The sequence below is a fragment of the Melozone crissalis genome, unplaced genomic scaffold (assembly GCF_028551555.1).
Source record: "Melozone crissalis strain CALT ecotype California unplaced genomic scaffold, PUWL_Pcris_2 ptg000016l_1, whole genome shotgun sequence".
Classification (NCBI taxonomy): Eukaryota; Metazoa; Chordata; class Aves; order Passeriformes; family Passerellidae; genus Melozone; species Melozone crissalis.
Window position 1 is genome coordinate 35,653,635 of NW_026535794.1, and position 19,414 is coordinate 35,673,048.

General features: G+C 39.5%; 1 protein-coding gene across 1 annotated transcript in view; it reads right to left on the bottom strand.

The window, feature by feature from the left end:
* The window catches only part of SCRN1 (secernin 1), a 37,699-nt gene continuing 18,285 nt past the window's right edge, over positions 1-19,414 (bottom strand). The window contains exons 3-9 of the mRNA XM_054273833.1: positions 14,978-15,159; positions 9,724-9,926; positions 6,691-6,885; positions 4,887-5,052; positions 2,869-3,049; positions 550-709; positions 1-308 (exon numbers count right to left, since the gene is read on the bottom strand). Of these exons, the coding sequence (XP_054129808.1) occupies positions 551-709; positions 2,869-3,049; positions 4,887-5,052; positions 6,691-6,885; positions 9,724-9,926; positions 14,978-15,159 (1,086 nt within the window). The 3' untranslated portion in view covers positions 1-308; position 550. The remainder of the gene's footprint in view (positions 309-549; positions 710-2,868; positions 3,050-4,886; positions 5,053-6,690; positions 6,886-9,723; positions 9,927-14,977; positions 15,160-19,414) is intronic.

Below are 19,414 nucleotides of genomic sequence, written 5' to 3' on the forward strand. Positions count from 1 at the left end.
TGAAGTTAAATCTTTACTTTAATTGGTTGCCCAACATACATGTTTTAACATTCTGTACTAAATTAGCCAGCATGCACACAGTAATTGGACCAGTCAGTGACTTTCTCCTTTCACTATATACATACACAAACAGGAACACCACAAGATTGGACAAAGGAAAGCAATTTGTTAACTGGATACAGCTAGCAAGTAACATTTTTTCCTCTAGAAATGTTTTTTCCTGCAAAATCACAAGTGTGAAGACTTTCTTTCAAGGCTTGAAGAGCATTGCAGTCTTCCAGTGAAAAGGCTAACAATAGCCACTGTAGCTGAAATGAGATAAAATTTGTTGAAAATCCATGCCAAACAAGAGTGAAATTGAAAAAAAAAAATCACCTGCAATGCAGCATAGGGAAAAGGGACTTTGGAGACAAGCTGAGCAGGTAGAAAGATGGGTTTGAACCCAATTCTTAACATCCTCAGCTTAGTGTAAAAGAGGAGGAGGTTCAGAATCAGATCCAACATTTCACATTCGCTGGTAGAGTAATAACTAAAGAATTGTTTGCTTACTTTATTTGAAGAACTTTAGTTCTGTGTCAACACAGTCATAGAAAAGATCCACTACTTCAGCTGGATCCAGAATCTCTGTACGAGAAAGGATATCTTCCATTGCTTCTAAACCTTGTTTTTCAAGGTCTAACATAATCCTCATCAGTTTCTGGCCTTTATCCTAAAGGCATGAAATAACCAAACTCAGTTAACCAGCAAACAGGCTCATTAAAGCATTTTACTCTCTTTATTACAGAGATAATTTCAAATATTTTTAAAAAGAAAAAGCCTTTTAAAGTACAAACTACTTCTGTTATTAGTTATTTTGGATGGCCAAAGGCTTAAAGGAACAGTCCTGGACATTTTGTGCCTTAAGAAAAATAACCAAAAAGGAGTTGCTAAGTTTAAAGCAAAAAAGGAAGAGGGTGAAAGATGGATAGAGGAAAATTATACAAGGCTTGTACATATAATAGAGGTAAAGCAAGTTCTTAAGCTTGTAATCCCACTAACAGAACTATGTGAGAAGACTGGAAGCCCTAAGAATTGAACAGATTGTGGTATTTGCATGTGCATCTCTCAAGTCAACACCTGCAAGATGATGAATAGATCTGAAATGATGTGTCATGTAACAGTATTAAGACTCCAGATCCCACGGAGGTCTTCTGACTTACTGCTCTTTGTTTTTCTAGAAAATTTACTCCTGGAAAATCTCATTTTATCCAAATGTAATTGAAACTCTACCTTTTTTTTTTTCCTTTTTTTTTTCTTTTTTTTTTTTTTAATGGAGAAGTGCTGTTTGTTTTGCTTGCAGCTTTCAAAACTGAGTTTCAGGGGAAACCAAAGTAATTTAGAATGAGTGATGGTTCTGAATTTTTTTTTTCCTCAGCATTTTGTCCAGAAAGAGTAGGGCATCTCATCTAAGGTTTAGGCTCTTGGATGAGCAGGTTTTATAGCATGAAACCTGAGTGGAAACTGCATTCTCTTTTCTACCACAACTATTGGTGTCACATTGTGGAGACTTCACCAGGCGAGTCCACAAGATGCTAAGATGCCTCTTCCAGGTCTTCCCTTAAACAACATCTTGCATAATGATATGAGAGCCAGTTGCATACTAAAACAGTGTTACCAGAGGCCACAGATTTTAAATTACACCATTCCAAGAAATTAATAATCTAGCCCAAACTGCATTTAAATAATGTTTGTACTAGCAGAAGTTATCATAGCTTCCTTTATCAATAGTGAGCAGGTCTCTGAATGTTGTTATGATCATAGCAAGACTCTGACCCATGCAAATAGACACAGAGGAAAATTGTAGAAAAGCCAATCCTCTGTGGGAGTTCAACCCAACTATGTGAGGGTCTTCCACAAATTGCCTGAATACCCATAAAAGCTTGACCAGGTGCCTTGGTCATCTTTCCCTCTGTTTCACTTCCCTAAAACCACTTACCCAGTTTACTGCTGTAGTTGTAATTGCAAATGTTGAGAAGTTGTTGAACTACCTGCACAATGACACCAAAAGTTCTATCTCAACCATTTGGAAAAGCAATACAGAATAATCCCCTTCCTGACTTTACTTATTCCAAAATTAATTGCCTAAGAGATCTTCAACACTAAGTTTTTACCATGGAAGGTTTTCAACCCTCAGGTTTTCAGTCCCATGTACTGCATAGCGCTGCAAAGTGTCCTTTCTTCTCATATAGCATTTTTGGTTCAAAATTAACAGAAATGCATTGAATTGCAAAACACAAGACTTGCAAAACTGTCATGTGCAAATTATTCCTTCAAGAAAAATACCTTTCCAAACTATGTAGTTCTTAATCCAGCATATGATTTAAATCACAACACTCCTGCCCTCTTCCTAGCACATAATTCTGATATAATGTTGCACTATCATCCAGTGCTCTAATCACTAAAAAGACTATATGCACAGTGGGGATTGAACAAGATAATCAGCTTAACAGTTTGGCTTTTCATTTTGTAGAAGTAATGGAATAGAGCTATACTCTCAGGACAACAAAAACTATGCAGAACAGTTTGTCCTTCAGAGGGCATCATTATTCAAGCTAAACTCTCAAGGATTCTAAGAATATTCAGAGAATGTTTTTCAGCGAGTGACTGTGAACTGAGGTATGGAGTTGGGAATCTACATTGACTTCTATTCAAACTACACACCTATAATCTCAGTTCTATCATTCAATTTTAGAAGCCTTCTCCATAGTCTCAAGTCAAATGTAATGCTCTCTTGAAAGTCTGTGCCTTTCAGCACAGAAAGCCATGTACTCTCAGTATTCAGGGTTCCAACAACTTCAGTTCTTTAATTCCAGGTGCCACAGCTCTTACCTGATCATTCTCCAGGAGAGATCGAGCCCATTCATGTGCCTTGTACAATTCATGCCTGCGATCTGGTTTCTCCTGGAATCGAGGTATCTTTTTAGCAGGATCATCATTGCCAAAAGAAGGAGACTGCACTTTTGGTACTAATTTTACATCATCAACAAAAATAAAGGGTTTAAATATGGACCTGAAAGAAATAAGAATTACTGCTTGCAGTAATAAGAGAGATCTCATATATGTTATTGAAATGTTCACCATTTTATATTAAAACAACACATACAGAGCAGCATAGGTAATTCATCTACACTAGGCATGGGCAAGGTTAGAGACTTGGTACTGGTCAAGCAAAACAAATCTACGTGCTTTAAAAGAACTGGGTTTGGCAATTATTGCAAAAACTTATTACCCCTTTTACCAATAAGATTTTCTGGTGTCCTCATGCCAGTTCTGCCACTTCTTTAGAAGAGTAGCATTGATTTTCTCCTCCAAGTTCTTTTGCAACAAATCTCAACATTCGGCCTCACATCAGTTTTTCTCCTCTGTTCCCACTGGCATCTCTCCTCCTCTTTCCAGATTTAAGTTTTAATAATTCAGAAAAAACCACTTGCGTGGAGCAGGGAAGATTACATATCTTGCTCAATATCAGAGGATTTTGCATATCAACAGCAGCACTTTAGAATTCTACTTCAAGAGCTGAGGGAAGACAAGGGCTACCAATATTGTGACATTTCTCAAATTATTTTAACACTGAATTTGGATCTAAACTCCTAAGAGAGTCAAACAAAAAACCCCATCAATACAGAATCTTCATTCCTGAGAAGCTGAAAATAGGTTTTGGCAAGTGGACGGAACAACTGCCTTCCTTTTCTTTAGATACAGAACAACAAAGCACCCTGCATTCTGCCAATGCAGTGAAGAACCTGCCAAAAGTGAAGACTTCTGCAACACACAATTAATAACCACTGCCTGTGTACAGTCAGCAGGTTCAGTGCTGCAACCCTTTCCATCAGTGTCACAAAGCCTTGCTGACTAAGAATTTACGTGACTCACTAGCTGCATTTAAAATAATTCTTTCTTAATGCATTACAGTGTCGAATAAAGCAAGAAAGGTCTCTAAACAAGGCTTTTAAGGCAGGTTTTTGACCTTCAAATGGACAGAAATCCCAACAAATAATTTGAAGCCTTGCTCCTTTTTATTGCAGAGGATTTGCACCAAGTCAAAGAAAAGTTTGGGTAAGCAAGTTTAGAATTGACACTTAAACCCTGAAAGTCTGAGTTGCATAATGCAAGGTGGGTGGAAAGTCCCTTTGGCATGGATGACTTCCACAGCCCTCAGTAAAACCTAATGATTACTACCAGTCTTCTGACAGGAATGACAGCTGTTCAAGGGCACCATTTTTTTCTCCCCATAACCTCTTTACCTCAATGCAAGTGGCAGATCTCCTGAATAACTGTAATTGGTTTAGTTTAATTTCTGTGAATCCCAAGTGGATTCTGTTTAAAACACAAGATAATTCATTAATCTTTGATGATCTGGCCCATGAGTTCCTTAATCTCCTCAGCTACTTTCAGCTAGAGAGGACACCATGTAAACCAACTGGAAATTGTCCCTTGAATAAATAACATGCTTGGGATCCCAGCAACTTGCAGATGTATTTCTGTGTTAACATTTTGATATCATATGAAGCTACCTGGAGTACACAACCCCTCTCACAACACTTCATTTGCTGGAGTTTTGCACCTGCCTGTTCAAGAGAAGTGACTTGGGAAGTCCCCAACTTCATCACCTCAACAACTTTCCAAGTGGAACACAACTACACTGGAATTCCTGGCCCTGCATAAAGTGCATTTCCCCTGGAAGCTCAGTAACACAGGACTGTCAGATTGCACATCTCAGAGCGCTGACTGCATTTCTGGTTAGAACATGTTCCTGAAGTATGTTCCAGTTTGGGTGGCAGGGTTTGTTGGTTACCTTTGAGCCCATCACTGCTCTGCACCCCAGGGAGCCCAGTGCTGTGGCTTACCTTGAAGGGTCTGGCGTGCCAGTGAAGTAATGAATACAGGGAAAACTAGGGTCCTGAGGCAGAACAGACACTATGCTAGCTGTAGTAAGGAAAGATTCAGAGTCCACACAGACACCACTGTCCTTGTCACGCAGGACATCAATCATAGCTTGTGCAGAAACGTCACCTATATGGAGGGGGGAAAACATTCCTGAGTGTTCAATGGCTTGGAGCCCAGGTAAGGATTTTAGCCTGAACAAGCTTTGGCCTAAAATGGCCACTGACACTTGACATGGGCATGTCACAAATCCCAGTTAAGAGTTTCTACTTAAGCAATCCCAGTTAAGAGTTTCTACTTAAGCAATTCAGAAAGAACATGCCTAGCTAGTAAATGAGAATGGTAAGAGGCATTAATTAGGCATGGCAATTGCCAGGTAATGCTTCAATAGCAGAAATGCTATTAAAAAGGTACATTTTCAGGAAGAAGGCTGTAATACTGCTTTAGCAGTCAATATGAACAGACTACTTACTTAAAACGTCCATTTTCCTCTACCCTAGCAGGACAGAATGAGAACACCCTGATTTTCTCAATTTCCACCTCTCAATTTCCATTCTCAATCGAAATTTTGAAACATCATCTTGCAGTCACAGAATGTTACAGCAGCAGACCTAGGCACCAAGATTTTTCTCCAAATCCCTATCTACAAGAATCCTCTGTTCTCACCATGTTTCCTGCCTGTGTTCATCCCAGCTTTCCCCCACTGCCCCTCCATGTTTTCTCCTTTTGCAGGCCAGGCTTCTTCCCCATACCTTCTCAGGCTCTGCAGTGACTGAAACCTCCATGCACGGGTGCCTCAACACACCAGGAGACACAGAATGACTCAGCAGCCTGCAAGATTTTCATCCATAGCCATCTGTCTGTAGGGGCTCTTGGGGTTTTTAGTGCTATAATCCAGATTTATTAAGATCTTTTACCTATAGTCCTTCAGAGTTACTGTATCTGCCTCAGACACTAACCACACTCCCTGCAATGCTACAGCCTTTGCAAGAACTCTGCAGCGCAACAAATTTCTCATCTCTACACTCTTCAGAACATTTACCCACATGTGAAAATGCCAACAGTCCAGTAAATTCACATCTGTAGTAAAGGGCTTTTTAGAAAATGGTAATTTGTGCTATTTTTCATGCATGAAAGAGCAGATATGCATGCATTCCCATGCACTGCTGCAGGCTGTCCATTTCAGAGGTGTTTTGGCCAGCTGCAGCAAACTGAAGTCAGTAATAAATCTGGGTCTGGAAATAAACCCTTCCTTTGACTGCAGAGAACAGCAAAATGTCTGTTTCAGTAGCTTTGTCCTGCTCAACAAAAAAAAAGGGATTTCAGTTTGCAACTGCTCTTCCTTAAACTGTGCTCTTGGAACTTTCCCAAAAGGTTAAATCTACATTTTCCCCACAATGCAGATTCCACTGAGCTCAATCTTTGATATGTGAGGCCTTTTTTTTTAAATAGTATAATTTTAGTGTTAGGTAGGGCCACTAAAATTGCAGGAAAGCCCAGATGCAGTGGCACATCATGCACATCAGAGCCCTGAAGGAAGTTACTTTGTAATTGCAATCCTGTTTTGAAACCTTGGGGGTGACATTAAGGGCTCCATCCTAAATAGTGGCAAATTTAGGGACAGTCTTTAGTTCTGATGTTCCTTCCTACACAGTTTACATGTAGAGGTGTTCTCAGCCACATGTAGTTCTGGACAGAATGCCTGAAAAGGAGGCAGCAGTGACTAAAAAACCCAGTGTGCCCACAAAAAATTAGTTCAACACTTACCACCTTGTTTTTCTAGGCTCTCCCTGCCAGAACAACAGGCTAAATGGTCATCAGCAAGAGAAAACACTTCAGAAAAATTGAAGTCAGAGTCTCCGTTCCACCAGCCTTGACTTTTCACATAATTCCTTAGTTCAGGATGCTCAGCATCAATTTTTGTAGTTAATGAAAGCTGATTGCAAATGCATTTCACTCCCTCTAGAAAGAGCCACATATTAAAAGAGAACATTAATACAGTTTTCCTGGGAGAAGCTGGAAGGAAAATGTCATATCAATTAGGAAACAAATTAATCCATTGGTTAGTGTGTGCATTTGGCATGACTGTGTAACTATATAATTACACATGCACAGAATTACCAATCCCTGCAGGTTGCAGAGCTCAATCCTCTGTGCCCTGCTGAGACACTGACACCTGTGATTAACAGTGGGATTTAGACAGAATGCCAGTTTCCCAATCCACACCTCACACCTTCTGACCACAAAGCAATGGTGGTATCCAAATGCCAAAGGCACCTAATATTTTTCCAATGGCATATTCTCCACAGACAAAAGAAGGCTTGAGATCTGTCTTGATTTCAACACATATTTCAGCAGAGCTGCATTCAATGAACCTTCCTTGCCCTTCAAAATTAAGAATTTGAAAAATGTTTTTAAAATCATTACAATTGCTTTACGCTTCCCAGCTGAGAAACAGTTTCACTGTAAGCTGCAAGATAGGTTCAAATTACAATTCTTTTATCTTAGATTTTAAAATGGCATGAAGTAAAAAGAATATGTAAGTAGCCTCCAAAGAATACTGATTTATTTTTTTTTAGTTCCTTTTATCAAAAATACTGCAGTGCTTATAACCATATATCCACAGCATGGCAGTGGTTGCTGCAGATATTCCTCAGAGAGAATAAAGCAAATGTACTGGAAGCCAGAGAAAGAGATGATAAACTAAAACTATAAACTAAAATAAACACAGATTCTGGAATTTGGCACAAATAATTTCTTAGACAGAAACAAAACCAGTAGCTGTGGAAGTTTTTAATACTGCCTTCCAAAAAAGTTAGCTTGCTTTTGCAATGCCCCTTGCATGCAATTTAAATAAGGGGTAACAACTTCAGGAAATTCTGTGCATCATTCTGTGAAAAAGTCCCTGACATCCAATTCTGACTTACACAGGGCCACTGACAGCTTATTCTGACTCACCCTTTCAAAGAGCATACTTTTCTGGGAATTTTCTTGACTTGAGTGATGAGGATATTTGTATTCATGTCCAGCTAGGCAAGCCACTCTTTAAAGAGCTCTTTAAGTATTACATTTATAAACTCATGCAAAATAATATTTCATGGATTTGATCTACCACAAAAAAAATTATCATTCAAATTTTCCACTGAGACTCAGGAACATTAATAGAAAGGATTTTGAAGTATTTATTCTTAAATTATTTTCAGAGAGTTGCTTGATAAACACTCACTATGAGCTTTACAGTAATATCAGAACTCTGAGGATAGTCAGGAAAATATATGCCTTCACACTGGGGAATGACACATTTTCCCCATTTTAACAGCATTTGTGCATTCATTTGAAAGCTTAAGAGGCACACTTATGGTTGCAAAAAAAGACATCTCTGAACAAAGTAAGAAATATAGAGTTCTTACATAGCCAGCAGGCTGAAGGAGGTGGAAACTACTTATCTACAGCTCACAGGGATCTCCTGAAGAGCAATGTGCTGGTAGAAACCAGAACAGAGCTGCAGAATCATTTCAAAAAGCTGCAAGCAGCAGATGAAGGCAACAGTTTATTTGCTGGGAAGGAGGATGTGAAGGTTATGGACTGCTGATGCAGCTAAAACTACTAAATAAAACCCACTGTTCTTCAAATATCAGGCAGGCAGGTCAAGAGAAGGCGGCAGGCTGTCACTGCATAATCCCAGGAACCTCAGGAGTCAGCTGCTTGCCAGAACTGGGGTTTCATCAGGACAGCATTTTCAGTCTTCCCTCCTCTATGTTCGGTATCTGTTCGTGCCAGATAACCTTTAAGGACACCTCTAGGTATCCCCAAAATGCAAGCTTTACTTGGGAAAACACCACCTCTGTGAAGAAACTGATTCCTGTTCAGTGGCAGGGACAAAACACTGCACAGCCTGGTGATGTTTCTGTGCTCCTTCCCATATCTTCTATCTCCTACCTTTAATCATTTAGGGGGAAAGGAGGAGAGAATATTAAATGGATCTGTCATAGCTCAAGTCATGGATGACAAAAGTCCTCTTGAACACTCTGAATTTTCACTTCATTCAAACATAAATACTTTTGTAAAAGCTCTAGTCTTATGAAAATAAAAATCTCTTCAAGATTAAGATGAGAATAAATTAAATACAGGCCTTAAAAATCATATTATATTAAGCAGCCTATATATGCTGGAAAAGTTTTAAATAAATTCATCCACTAAGCCAGTGAATTCTAAAAGTTAGTTTGGCAGCTCTGGCTTCACACATACAGAAAAAGAAACCATTTACAAGTTTAAAGAGCAGAAAATTATTGTTTTGCATAATGTAAAAAACAGAGATATGAAAGGAGTATATCTATTTCAGTAAAGGAACCACCACCAGCAACCCATTCAATTTATCATCTGAAAAAAGCCCTTTTGTTTAAACTATCAATGGTTATCCTTTCCTCACAAAATTTTAGATTTGTAAGTAATAATTTGGGCATTATCTCCATCAAAAATACCATCTGACCTGTTCCAAGCAGAAAATAAATCTTGGAAAATACACCTATCAAATATAAAAATTATGATTATTACATAGCTTATGCATAAAGGCAATAATCTCCACCTTCGCAGAAAATGCTAAGTCACATCAGCAAATGCAAATCAACACATAAAAAAAAAGTCAGAGTAGTGCAAATATAGAAAATTATAATTGGTGATTTAATGAAACACTTGCATTCATTAGTCACTTATTTAAACTCCCTGACTTTAAGACCAATTCTTCCAAGACAACTCTTTACAGCTATTTTTAATAGGATTTGCTGTGAGTTCTAAACTAACCTGTGATTTTTTCAGCTGCCCAATACTTTCCAGAAGTCTCCAGTATCCAGGCTTCATTCCTGTCCACAATCAGAAATGCACTTTGGAAAGTGTGGCATGAACTCCCATCTTCATAATAATTTCCACCTTGTCCATGCTCTTCCAACAGAGCAACTATTACATCCAAGGCTTCTTTAGCTGTTGCCCCCCTTTCTAGGCCAAGTCTATAGGAAAAGGGTAAAATAGAGATTCAGAGAGGAATGATACAGTAAGATCTCCTTAAGTTTTTATTTTTAAACACCAGCACTCATCTGAGTTTAAAATACTGAATTGTCTGGTATGCCTAATATAAGAGTTCTTGCTTTAATTAGTTACTAAAGGATAAGCTATAGAATTATTTGTTTCTAGTCTTGATTTTCTACACTGGTTCTCTACTCTCAAGCCTATCATAGCTGGCTTTAAGTTTTTTCAAAAACGTCCAATTACCAACCAATGATCTCAGCTGCACTGTAAACATGCAATGCTCTATTTATCTCCTCCTCAGGCAGAATACATTTGAAGGACAATTTGCAAGTATTTTTTTTTAAGTAACAGCTGTACCAAGGTTACTTTTCTGTACAAGGATGGGAAATTGTAAATAATTATTACCAGCTATTAAAAAGAGAAGGAGTATTCAATACTACAGCCTCTCCACAACCTGTCTTTCCCAATGCTCTGGTTAGCCATGGAAATCAGGTGTTGTCCTTCTATGCATATTACATGCTGTAAAGACAAGCATTTGTGCACAGTCATACTTCAGAGCTCCTGCAGAGGCTTCCCCAAAAAACGGTTTGAATACCAGATATGGCTTTTGTCAGAAGAAAGAGCAACCACATGCCTGAAAAAACAGAGTTTTGAAAGGAAGTTGAAGCAAAGCAAGGGTATTTTACAGGAAAGCAAACTGAGGTGTGGTAATAAATTTTACAAAGCCATAGGGAATGACTGTATCCTGCCTTGAGTAAGTGGCATTAAATAATCCCTTGATATAATTTACAGCCCTAATTGAATCAACCACAAAAGCAGGAACCAGAAGCTGACATGAGAACTGCAAACGATTTCACTGGTTCCAAAATCCAATTACTGGTAACGAGGAAATGCAGTGGTTCAAACAACAGTGTATCCATGCCTCCATCCTTTGGGAGTTACCTGGTTCAGTCCAAAATTTCTCTCTGTTGTTTTGTCACCTTAATATTTTCCTCTGTGTTTGTCTTTCTCTAACTGCTCTATGGACAAAATAATTTTGACTGATGGACAGCTCCAAGAAAATCACTTTGTTAGACATAAGTACTATCCATGCCAGCTCTTTCAATTTCTCTTGAAATCACATGACAAGAAAACACTATTCTGTTTCTTTCCTAAAAATTACAGTAGACAAATCAGATCCTGATAATTTGAATGCAGATTTGTTGATCTCAGTGCTTCTCTGCAGTGGCTCTGCATTGTTAAATACTTGGCTACCATTAGCCTTGTTTTAGGCTGAATTATTGAAAGCAGTGTTTTCATCTCTCTCAGCAGCATCTATTTCTCACTAACTCACAAAGAAGAGCCAAGAGCCAACTAGAATTTTAAGGCTTAACTTGAAGTGACAGTTCCTTCCCCATCATCTTCTTACTTGCATTTATAGGGTCTTTCCCTCTCGTATTTTCTTGTTAGCTGAAACTTGTTTGGTACTGGTGACTCCATTTTTAGTCCCTCTGCATTTATGGTTTTCCTTCATTCTTTTCATCACTGGTGCAATTGCTTTTTCAGACCAATACAGCTATTACAGCTATGCCAGTCTTTGCACATCCCAGAGACATAATTTAAAATGCAGTCCAAAAGCATGTCCTGTTTGTTCCCTAAGAGCAGTCCCTGCCACAGGAAAGTGAATGGACTGAAAACTACCTTGGTGACCATACAGCCACTAGATTCAGTGATGATCTGCTCCCTTCTCCCCAGTTAATGACCAAAACCATTTTGATCTCTCTACCATTTAGGTCAAAACCTACCAAGAGACACAACATCCCACTAAAACTTTAATGTCTCCCTGAAATGTTCCATCTGAGATGGTTACAGCCTAGCTTTCAGTGTCAAAACTGCAGCAGGGATTCAGGCTGAAGAAGAACCCTTTAGGTATTATTTTTTTATAAATGGCTCCAATGTTACATTTATTTCCATTAAGTGATGGTCTAGGCTTTGCTTTTGCTTGGCTGCTCCTATCTGTCAGTCACAAGGAACAGGAGAAAGAAACAAAATAAAAGGAAAAAAATCCATCCTACACAACAACCACACAACTCATTTCCACAAAATTAAGTCTTGTCAATTATCTCAGCATCAGTGTCCTGGGCAACCACAGCATAATCCTCCCACTAACACACTTCAGAGTACCCTTCAAGGTGAGCTGGAGGAACAGTTAGAAGCAATTTCAATGCCAGATGAGAGCTTGAATTACTTGTTAATAAAATGGCAGTGATTTAGTACAATCCACTGCCTAAGTACCTCCAATATGCTGTCATATTGTCAAAACAATATTATCTTAAGCTTTTCAACTTCACCTATCAGTTACATAATGCAGGCTTTCCAAATTAACTAACATTCTTGATGGCATTTTACTTTATTCAGCTTTGAGGTCTCTAAGGAAAGAAATTGGTAACAAATTAATACCATTTTAAAGAGCATTCTTGACTCCCTGCCAAGATTGGCATCTCTGTGTGGCTCTGAAAAAATTATTGCACCTGTGATGAAGAGAACAAATAAATAATACAAACACATAGGGATTAAAATTAGGACAAAAATGCAAAAATAAGGATGTCATGTACTGGTTTCTCCATGTTTATCTTTTGTATGATAATGCTGTCCTAACTTATCAGCAACACAGTACATGAACTCTTCAGAAGAACATGCTTCCCTCAGTGAACAGGTGCTTTATAGTTGCAACTGTGCATCAAAAAAAAAATAAAAAGAAACCAAAACAAAAATGCAGGCAGCTAGGAAGAATACCTGAAGAAAATCCTGATAAGCTAACTAATGCAGCAATACTGGTATAGCTTTCAAAAATCAGCTTTTGAATTAATCCCTACGGGAAAAACAAAAGGTTCCTTAGGAATTTGTACTGGAGCATATTTTCTCTATGTCGTGACTAAGTCCATGTTGCCCGTTTAGATTAACTGGGATGGGGACCAGCCTGCATGGAATAGGACTTCTAACCCTGAAGTCCATGACACAACTTTATCAGTTTGTTAAGAATCACTCAGGTGTTCTGACATGCTGTGATTCTCTATCAAAGAGGCAGAGCTGGTGGCAGCTGCCTCACTGCAGCCTACAGAGATCAATTTTGTTCTCTGTTCTATGGGGTGACATGAAACAGACACACTTAATTCAACCGGCAAGGTCTTCACAATCAGAATAAGAATCACTTAGGCTGGAACAAGCAGCAGATGGTAACAACACATCTCTGGCTCCCCTTGCCTGAAGCACCCTCTCTCTGCACCTGAGCTACAATGTCTTCTGCAGGTAAGAAGGAAGAGAGGGAGGGTAGCACCTACAGGTGATGATTGTGTAGTTTGTGGCAGTGCCTCTTTACTTTGGTATGTCCTGATTTGCTAGTGTGGGTAAATCTAGAGCTGTTGGATAACATATATATTAAACAGTCCTTTGAGAATGTACTAACTGAGTAAGAAGTTAGTAGAAATCGACATTTAAACCAATGGTTTGTAAGTTTTAAAAGGACAGTGGTAGGATGGAAGAAATAAAAGTAGAAAGTCATCTAAGTCCTTTTCTTCACAAAAGGTTGTCCTATACTTTCTGAAACAACCCCTCACATCTACTCAGCCTCCTTTGATGCAATTAAATTTACTAGTTCTCTCAGGCACAGCTTCTCCACAAATTCCTTCAGTATATACAGGGCTTAGAGAAAATACCAAAGAGAAAGTTAACCCAAATTCCCTCATGATTTTGTCATTGGTCAGATTTTATAGCTCTCTGATCACATTTCCAATTTCCACTGCATTCTCTTTGGTTGGCCCATATTCCTCCTGATTTATGGTAGCTGAAAGCAGACATTATTTCTGCAAAGACATGTTAGAGAACACTTACAGTTACAGTTTCAGGTATTTATGACCTAACAATAAGTTCTTCTGACCCATGCTTCCTAGCTTGCTCATAAGAACAACTCCTAAGGTTTTAACATCCTCTTAAAAGTCAAGGTATCTATTTCTTATCCTTTTATCTATAAAATATCTTAACTCATTGCAGGAGTAAAGTAGAACAGTTTGAGGGGGATTTTTCTTGACTACCAGTTATTACTGTGCATTTTTCAACTCCTTGATATTCAAGGGCTTTCTCCTTCAGGTACTGAGATTAAGCTGGTTTATCACAACTCTTTTTAAAAATATCAAGCATAGCCACAACATTTAACTTTTTGGAGTCAAATGAAACATCTCCTATTTTTCACGAGTCTTCAAGAAAAATGAGAATTCACCTGTAACTGCTTCAGTCAGCTCATTAAGTATACCAAGGCAAAGTCCAGTAGGACTATTTTGTCTGAGACTGATTTACTTAAATATGCAGCTGTTGTCCTGTTCAGTCTTTGAATTGAGTCCATTTGCTTCATTTCTCTTTGTAATAAGTCTGCACGTTCTCTCTTCTTCCATTTTCAGCTTTCATCCCCCACCCAAGCCTCATTTAAATTCTCTTCACCACAGGATCAGCATGCAGGCTGAGACTCAGAGTGCAGCACAAGGCTTTTGGGAGCCAGCTGTCAATGAACAGCCTCACAGGAGTCTGTGTGTCAGCATCTGAATACGGGCAGTGCCTTGCATTGGAATGCATGGGCTGAAGGAAGCCATAGGAGTTTGTTTATGCCCACAGTTGGCTATAAGCCCAGAATAAGCTTTTTAGGTCAGAGTAGGCTGTTGTAAAGTGGGGGAGAATGAAGGGCACACCAGAACTCTAATATTACAAATTAGTTAACAGTTCCTTACTAACAATGTAATCATATCTCTTACCCTGTCAGAATAGCCACTGCTGGACTGCAGGGTAGGTAGACAAGGTAGATTGAGTGAACCCACAACAGACTGGCACATTCTTGGTAGCTAAATTCAGATTGCAAGTGTTTTAAGTTTTCACTCAGCTGTATCTGGAGCCTGCTTATATTGCTTTGAAATCTCCTTACACCAACACCACGAAGCTGCTACTGGTACCAGCATCATCTGAGGCTGACAATGAAAGGCTGGGCACAGCTCAGCAGGACACTCACCTGACAAGATCCATGCCTAGCAAGGCTTCAGACTCAGAAGCTGGTTCTCTGGTCACGACAGCTTCATTAGCTACACACACTCCGTGCTCGTTAGCTCCCATTTCTGCCCCCCACAGCCAGGAGGGCCTGCTGAGCACCACAGCGTGAGTCCTGGGCACCTGCTCAATCTCGATGTACGTGCACTGCAGAGACAGCAGGGAGACAGAAGGTTAAACAATCACTTCAGCTACTGCTGTGACTGAAACAAAACATGACTTCCACGTACAGAAAGGACACACCTTGTTTAAAAGGTCCATGCTTTGTGAATGAACAAAGAAGTTGTTTAAACAACATTTAAGTGTCATGTTTGAACATTCACATCCTTATATTGCACAAGGCTGGGAAAATACATGTGCTGATGCTTGCAGCTTCCAAGAGACAAGCAGGACCCAAATGCTAGGATCAGTGGAAAGCAGCAGGAGACAGACTGTACTGTCACATTAATAAAGCACCAATCATAACTGCACATAGGAACAAAATCAAATATTCTACCCCCTCCCCTGTTGTCAGGGTACCAGTTGTGGGTTTCTCTGGGTCTGGATTGAAGGCACTTGAGTAGTTCATGATTACACTCAGGTGTTTATTATTTCTTATCAGTAAAACAATCTCACTGCTATGAGTTCGGCAGCTTTTCATTAAAAGGCACAAAATGGCCAACAATCTCTTGTTCCAAGGTCTTTTAAGACTAAACTGACACCTAGATTATTTTCCCTTTTAACCCAATAACTGATCCCACAGAGCCCACCATGCAGACTTTTCTGCCCAAATACAAAATGCCACCCAAACCCACGAAGAAGAAGCACAAAGAAGAAACCCAGGACAGCGCCTTCTACCCTCCATCTTGCTTCCATCCACAACATACTAAAAATCACAAAACCTAGATTTCTCACCAAGTGATACACCTACACTGCTCTCTATAATCTATTTCACACTTTTGTGCGTTCTAGTCTATCTTGAAGTCCAGGAAACTTTCTCCATGAATGAGGGTCAAAGTCAGTGCTCCCCTGGGGGTCAGGGCACCCCAGAGCAGACAGAGAAATATTCCCGCTGCCCTGGGTTTCCACACGCTCAGCACCATCTCCAGTGCTTTATTACATACACAGAGTAACAATGGTTGCTGGGACAAAACACTTTAGAGGCTTCCTCCTCCCCCTTGCTGCCTCCCCTGCAGCTGCCCCAGCACAGAGACAACTGGTAGGAAGAGGGGAAAAAAACAAGCCTTGAAAAGATTCAGTGGTACAATAAACCACTTTGATAAACAGTCACAGAAGTAAAACATGGGCACTGGTGCTGCTGAAACTGGTGGTTTTACTATTTTAAATGGTCTGCTTTAATTAGATGTCTGCAAATGTACTCTGACAAGTTGAAAATACAAAGGAAGGCTGCAGAGAAGTCATAGTAACTGCAAGGAAGAAAGAAATTATGTTGCCTTTCAAATACATTTATTTGCGTTCAAAACAAGCACTGTTTTCCCAGACAGCATGGATGAGAGCACAATCCATGACTGGTTTGTGCAAAGCAGAGAAATATTTTATATTTTTCTTTATATTTTACTGTTGAATTCACATCAAGTTTTTCATGGATCAAACTCTGCAGAATTTGCTTTTGGGAAGCCTAAAATTGTCTGTATTTATAAGGCATCTCTTAAGGTCCAGCATTCCTATTGTAACACCTTTCTTACAGGAAGTAATTTGCAACAGTTTTTTGGAGGAATATCTGATCAGGTATATCAGAGTAAACAGGATCATCAAAATGGACTTGTGGACTAAAAGTTATTTGCCTTGTTTGCCTGGCTGTGTTGATATTAAAATCTAAAGCCAAAGAAATCAGTCCAAAATATCACAGTTTTAAGAAGCTTTGTTTTTTTCCCAGCTTTTCTTTCTGCCTTTAAGAATTATACAGCATGATCATCTTCAGCCTCCAATCTTGAGAAATGATTTTCACAGTAATAGTTCCTCTAGCACGCAATTAAAATGTGTAATAGACCATCTTTGGTCAGAAATGGGATTTTCAGAGTCCTTCACTTTGACCATGCAAGAGGGATACAAGAAATGAGCTTGCCACCTTCATTAGGTAATGTGTGTAAATAGGTCAAAAACTGAACAAAACAAAAAACAAAACATCACAAAGCAGAGGGGCAGTGAACTCTTTCAGTCTAAGGACAGGCTTAGGCAAGCAGATCGTGTCAGGGACAAACACCTGCTGTATTTGTAGCAGACCATCCCTAATATTTGACAGGCTGTTTGACCCAATTTGCTTATACAGTAATACACTGTGAGGCCAGGAGCTAAGATCTGTAAAATAAAACCTCTTATTGTACAGTTCACTCTTAGCTTCATTGTGTAACCAAGCCATGCCATAACTGATATTTCTCATCAAAATTCCCTCCTCTCCTTTTGAGCTGTCAGCAAATAAATCTCATTTTTGACATTCCGCACAGTTTCATTTCAGAGCTTCAGGTCAGTGCTGTTTGGATAAGCACCCAAAGCATGTGTGTGAGCAGGGAATAGCTGCATTTGCTGCATGTGCAAGGGGGAGTGGAGCAGCAGGGGAGGATTACGTGTGAGGACAACACCAGAGCAGCTCTCAGGCCCCAGGTCAGGGGGGTCAGGCACCCCTACATGGCACAGGTGCTCAGCTGCCTGTGGCCATCCTGCAGAGCCACCCATGAACCTTCTCAGTCCTACAGCAGAAAGCAAAACCCTAGACACAGTGTGGAGGAGACTCCAGTACTCCATACACCCACACTTGCAAAGCATTTTCTGGCTGAATAGCCCCATTATACAAGCTTGCTTACACTGAGTCTTTGATTTTTTAGAAGGAAAAATGATAACACTCTGAAAAGTGATAGTTAAGCTAAAAAAATGCTGAATGCCTTTGCTCTGCAAAACATACTTGCAAGGCTATCCTTGCTACCAATCACTTATTACTTGGTGTCTCATTCCAAAAGCAAGCACTCCCAAAGCTGCTATGCATTGCAAAGATCTTATTGTCAGTGGTAGCAGTTGAGAAAAGGGAAGGAGGAAATTGTTTGTTCCTGCTTGAGGAATCCAGAGCATTCTGAAAAAAAAATGTGGGTTTGTTTTGTAACTATGTAATCAGAGCCCAGAAAACATCCATAGGCATCACTACACACCTCAAAACACAGCTGCCACCTTCAATAGTGCTTCTTTATGTCCCCCAACCCAAAAAAAAAGTGAACATGGAGCATATTTTCATGCTATATTCATTCATATATGAGTTTCCATACTCAGGTACATAGACAATATTCAAGCCTTGCCATATTTACATAAATTGTCTCAGAAGACCTAAATAACAGAAAAACCTTTTCAATCTAATAGCTGCTGACAGGTCTTGTAAAGCTACTATTGACTTGACTCTTATTCCTTTGTCATGGTTATTGGCACTGCTGAATAAGTCTTGATGACATTTTACCTTCCCATTATAATTATTTACACCAGTAAGCATAAAAGTAGGCACTCAATGGGATTTATGTATTAAGGCAGGAGATTGGTTCATATTTAAAATAATAGGTATGAGCTTCTCAAAAAAGTAGGGTCCAGAGGTGACAGTAGACTATTAATTTTAAACATAAACCTTCATAACTTCACCATCCCTCCCTAAAATCACATCAGAGTACCCTTTCCCAAGAAACAAGAGGAACTGGGCTATCCACTGGTAGCCAAGACACAGAAGTTGTAAAGGTAGGTCAACCAGAGCCAGACACTGGATTTGCAACACAGCAAACCATTGCTGCTTCTTGTTCCACAGCAGCCAGGACACAGCCCTTCAACAGCTAAAGCACAAAAGGAAATAGTGGGGGAAAGACAACACCATCCACCAAAAAACCCTCACTGGCCACTAGATTTCTAGAAACAGGAGCTTAGATAATGACAGGATTTCAAAAACAGGCAAAAATCCCAAAATCCCTGTCACCCCTCCTGCACCCCACAGACTTGGCAAATCCTTCCAGCACAACAGCAGAACAGCCTGTTCCACTGAGCACTGGGCCAAACCAGGCAATGGTTTGTTTTATTATGATAAATAAAACAGACATCAGGTACTGCTGGGATTCTGCTTGCCACTAACGCTGCCTTCAAATTCCTGTAATGTCCAGCCTCAGCTGGACTAACCTTTTTCTTTGAGTATGCATGCTAAAACCAGGAGAATACTGACAAATTTGGTGGCAAAGGCTGAGAGTGAGTGGTGTCAGGCTCCATTGATCTTCTAGAATTCAAGCCCTGAAAGGGACATATCTGGCATCTTGCCCTGTGACAGTAAATTCCCATTAGAAAATATAAAACTGAAGAAGAGGGACCTCACACACAAGAGATGCAGCCAACAACTTTAAAGAGAATTGAACAGGCTGGGAACTAATGATACTTCTTTTATTTCACT